Below are 4,630 nucleotides of genomic sequence, written 5' to 3'. Positions count from 1 at the left end.
AGTTGATTGAGGAAGAGAACAGAATAGTGTGGGAGGGGTCTTGGTGGGATATTCTCCTCTCTCCATTTTCTCACATTATTATCACAGGAATACAGATGCATAGACAGGTACATTCCAGCTGCACAAAGAAAAGTTGGGACCCCTTGAAATTGCAGTAGGAAGCAGGAAGAGAACTGAAGAAATCCTGTATTGTTCACTCCCACAGAGGCAGCTGTCTCTCACTGTAAAAGAAAGTATTATGGGGCTGGGGATGTGGCTCAAGCGGTAGCGCGCTCGCCTGGCATGCGTGCGGCCCGGGTTCGATCCTCAGCACCCCATACAAACAAAGATGTTGTGTCCACCAAAAACTAAAAAATAAATAAATATTAAAATTCTCTCTCTCTCTCTAAAGAAATGTTTTTTTTTTAAAAAAGAAAGTATTATGAACAAATTCAGATCACTCAATTGTAATAAAGACACTCTGAACAACCCATTATACACTGAAAATGTCAAAAATCCTTGTGAGAGGCCCTGTAACTCAGGAGTCTCCCCATTCTCTAACCCCTCTCCCTCTTTAGGCCCTCCAGGATCTCACCTTTTTAAGCAGTGAGAGACACATCAGAGTCCTGGGCACTGTCATTACCTGAGCAGAACAGAAAGAGAACCTGGTCAGAGTCCACAGGAGATGTGGATAATGAAGGAATTATGGGATGGATCAGCTCCCCCATTACTTCCCACTACACTAACTCAAGGGCCTTGGGGATCACTATTCTTCGTACTTACAGGCAGCTGAAGCATAGGTCCTTTTTTTTACTCCTTTGGGAAGAAAACATCCTGTGACAGAACAGGTTAAAGACAGGTCTTAGAGGTGCCCCCTAGTCCTGGACACTGGGACAGTCTCCAGAACTGTGACTGCAGATGTAGGGAAGAATTAGGATGCAAGAAGAAAGTAGATAGATAGGAATGGCACCAATCTCTCTCCTGGAGGGTTGCCCTGAGCAGGAAATTCCTACCCAGCCTCTAAATGTTGGGAATCAGGTCCTTTTCACCACAAAAATCAAGAAGATAAATTTGCTGGGTGTGGTGGTCCATGCCTATAATCTCAGCACCTCAGGAGACTAAGGCAGGAGGATCATGAGTTTACAGCCAGCCTTAGCATAAGTGAAGTGCTAAGCAACTCAGTGAGATACTGTCTCTAAATAAAATACAAAATAAGGCTGGGGATGTTGCTCAGTGGTTGAGTGCCCCTGCATTCATCCCTGGTATCCACCCCACCCCCCAAAAGCATAACTTGTCTTTTATTTTTTATATGTTTTACAAAGATTAAACAGCATCCCAGGCTGGGTAAGGACACATGTAGCTATTACTTCCAATGAACAAGGCAGGGCACATTTCTACCAGGTACTTGAAACCACCAGTGGAACAAAAATTCAGACCCTGCACTTTTCCTACCTGTGTTTTTCTTCTTCCACAAGACAAAAGGGACCACAGCTCCAGTGACAACAGCTCCAAGGAGGACCAGGCCAGCAACAATTCCCATGATGGGCTGAGAGGGTGGCTCTGGGAGAGGTAGGGAAGTTAGGTGAGGGGCCCTCATCCCCAGTTCTCAATCCCCACCCTGCTGAGGATCTCCAGAAAGTCTCCCGCTTCCTGAGAACAGGCTCTGGGCCCTCATCCCCTCCTTACCCCATCTCAGGACGAGGGGCTCAGGCAGCCCCTCATGGTGCACATGGCATGTGTATCTCTGCTCCTCTCCAGCAGGCACCACCACAGCTGCCCACTTCTGGAAGTTTCCATCCCCTGCAGGCCTGGTCTCCACAAGTTCCAAGTCCTGGATCTGGTCCTCCCCATCTCGTTGCCAGTTCAGGGTGATCTCCTTAGGATAGAATCCCAGGGCCCAGCACTTCAGAGTGACATCTCCATCAGGGCTAGTGTGGTGAGTCAGATGTGTCTTTGGGGGGTCTGAGGGAAAGAATAGGGAAATTCAGATATTTTTGCATTACCACTCCTGGATCACTGAAGCAGTGCTCACATGACTATCTGGAGAATGGACAGCACAATTTGGGTTGGGGAGGGAGCACAAAACTTAGACACAAGTCTGGGTTGAAGCTTCTGGCATAATCTCCTATTCCTTGGAAAGTTCTAGAATCTTGTTGAGACAACCCAGTGTAAGAGGCTTCAGGTGTCTGATGGGGACTTAGAGTTCTGATCTGGGTGGTGGCTGAGAGATGTTGAAAAGTTGGAGTCACACCTCAAAGGCTGGAGTGAACCTGACCGTATATGCCAGAGGAACTGTGGTCAGTTATTTATTGTCTTTCCCACCAGCCAGGGACAGAGAGACCAGCTCCCTTACTTGTCCTGAGAGAAAGCAGCCTTCAGTTCCTCTCAGTACAGCACCTGGCAGAGTCACTTCCCTCTGGAGGAAGAGCAGGGTGGTGTTCTAGTGTGAGTGTTATTCTCCTCCCTTTCCCATGGGAAGAGAGTGGAGAGATCTACAGGAGATCAGGCAGGCGTCCCACAGCCTCTAATACCTAAGCGCTGCAATGCCTCCTTCCCGTTCTCCAGATATCTGAGGAGCTCCTCCACACAGGTACCCTCCAGGTAGGTCCTGCTGTGCTCTGCGTCACCGGCTGCCTCCAACTTCCGCTGGGTGTTTCGGGCCGCTGCGTCCGCTGAGGTCCAGGAGCTCAGGTCCTCATTCAGGGAGATGTAATCCTTGCCATCGTAGGCGTACTGCTTGTACCCGCGGAGGAAGCGTCTGTCTGGCCCCACGTCACAGCCCCAAATCCTCTGGAGTATGTGAGAGCCTGTGTCCCCCCACCCCCGGGGATCAGCCACGACCCCACCCCGCCCACCTCATAAGTTTCCCCCACTAAATGTAAACGAAACCCGGTCACAGTCCCCGTGGGCACTTTCTGGTTCGAGGGTCTCCATGGGTCCCTCATTCTTGGAGTGAAGCTAGAATCAGGGAATCACTGCCAACTTGGGACCATCCACGAGGAACATCGGAGGTGTGACACCGGCCAGAGATCACTCACCGCCCTCGCTCTGGTTGTAGTACCCGCGCAGGTTGTTCAAGCACACTAGGTGATGATGTGCGTTGCTCGTGGAAATCTGTGTGATCTGGTCCCAAAACTCAGATCCCTCTTGCTCCATCCATGGCGCCCGCGCCTCCTCCCTGGGATTCTCGGCGTCGCTGTCGAAGCGCACGAACTGCGTGTCGTCCACGTAGCCCACGGAGATGAAGCGAGGCTTCCCGTGACCCGGTCGGGACACGGAGGTGTCGAAATACCTCAAGGAGTGGGAGCCTGTAGGCTGGGAAACTGAGACCAAGTGCACCCTCCTCTGGTGCCCAACCCAGGTCCAGGTTGACAACACCAGGAGGAGAGGAGTAGGCTCCAGAGATACAAAAGGGGCGATGGGATGCGGGAGGGCAGGACTTAGGGGAGAGTGGAGGGTCAGGACCAGCCACACCACGCTTGGGGAGGATCTAAGCTGGGGGTTGCAAGGATAGGCTTTCTTGGGTCCTGAGCTATAAGTGGACTGTTGCCAGCTACTCCCGCACAGAGGCCATTTCCCTCCTGACCTTTCACTTACCTGCCCAAATGTTAGTCAGGGCCAGGGTCCCCAACAGCAGCAGGAGCAACTCTCGGGGAGCCACTACCCCCATTCTGCAGCTCTGTGAAGATTCTGCGTCCAGGCGGGTGGGTGGAAACTTTAGAACTGAACCTCGGTGAAGGTGACGCTGATTCGCTTCTCTAGGAGCAAGACACGCAATAGGAGTAATAACTGGGCCCCTGTCAAGAGTGTCTGGGAAGACAGACCTGGACCAGGTTGGGAGAGTGAGAAGTGAAACTTCAGGCAGAAGGGGAAATCCCCAGTGCTCTGTGTCCACACCCAAGACACCTCTCTAGATTCTGAGAGCCAAGCTGGGGGACCTGGGACTTTGGAATATGCTTCTGTACCAATCGCGCTTTGTTACACTGTCCCCTTTATTCACGCCTCAGGGAGTAAACAAATGTTTTGGTGTCAGGATCTTTATTTGCTGTTAAAGTGTAGTGTGCACTCCAGATGTAATCCTATTAATGTGGATTATGTCCCCGATATTTGCTACATTAAGCATTAATTTCAATTTAAAGATATTTTATTCCTTCAGAGTATTGAGAACTACTTGCATGTTAACAGTAGTTTTAAGGGAATTAACTGTTTTCCAAAATTAAAAGATTTAATCAGAAGACTGGATCATTTCACTTTTTACAGTTTTTAAAGTCCTTTTTATTTTTCACTAGAAAACTGCTAGATACTCAGATCTTCTGTATTTAACCTGTGACTTTGGTTGAAACAAACAACAAAAAAATGCAGCTTAATATAAATATGTAGGAGGAATGTTTTCAATAACGTTTTTGATAACATGGCTATTCATCTTTGACACTACACTAAAATGACACAAGTGTTAGTTTCCTAAAGTTTCTTTGCCATGTGGACCCTGAAACATTGTCATTGAATAGTTCATATTCTATTGTATTAAAGTCTGTGGGTGTGTCTTGCATACTGAATAGATCTTGTGCTAATGCATGATATTTTTAAAAGTCACGCATTGACGGATCAAGTTATACAGACCTTCTAGTGTTAACATATTTAAGTGCAAATA

At 48.7% G+C, this 4,630-nt stretch overlaps 1 protein-coding gene across 1 annotated transcript; it reads right to left on the bottom strand.

Annotated features, from left to right (window-relative positions):
* Nucleotides 1–578: 578 nt before the first annotated feature.
* LOC113201543 (class I histocompatibility antigen, Gogo-OKO alpha chain-like) lies at nt 579–3,655 on the bottom strand. Its single transcript, XM_077801719.1, has 7 exons — nt 3,577–3,655; nt 3,018–3,287; nt 2,511–2,786; nt 1,666–1,941; nt 1,416–1,539; nt 763–782; nt 579–622 (listed from the first exon to the last, which is right to left on the bottom strand). Exons 1-7 carry the CDS (start codon nt 3,647–3,649, stop codon nt 579–581), a joined length of 1,083 nt encoding a protein of 360 aa, XP_077657845.1. The 5' UTR covers nt 3,650–3,655.
* Nucleotides 3,656–4,630: the final 975 nt, after the last annotated feature.

This window comes from Urocitellus parryii, chromosome 8 (assembly GCF_045843805.1).
Source record: "Urocitellus parryii isolate mUroPar1 chromosome 8, mUroPar1.hap1, whole genome shotgun sequence".
Lineage (NCBI taxonomy): Eukaryota > Metazoa > Chordata > Mammalia > Rodentia > Sciuridae > Urocitellus > Urocitellus parryii.
This window is presented reverse-complemented; position numbering and strand designations above follow the sequence as displayed.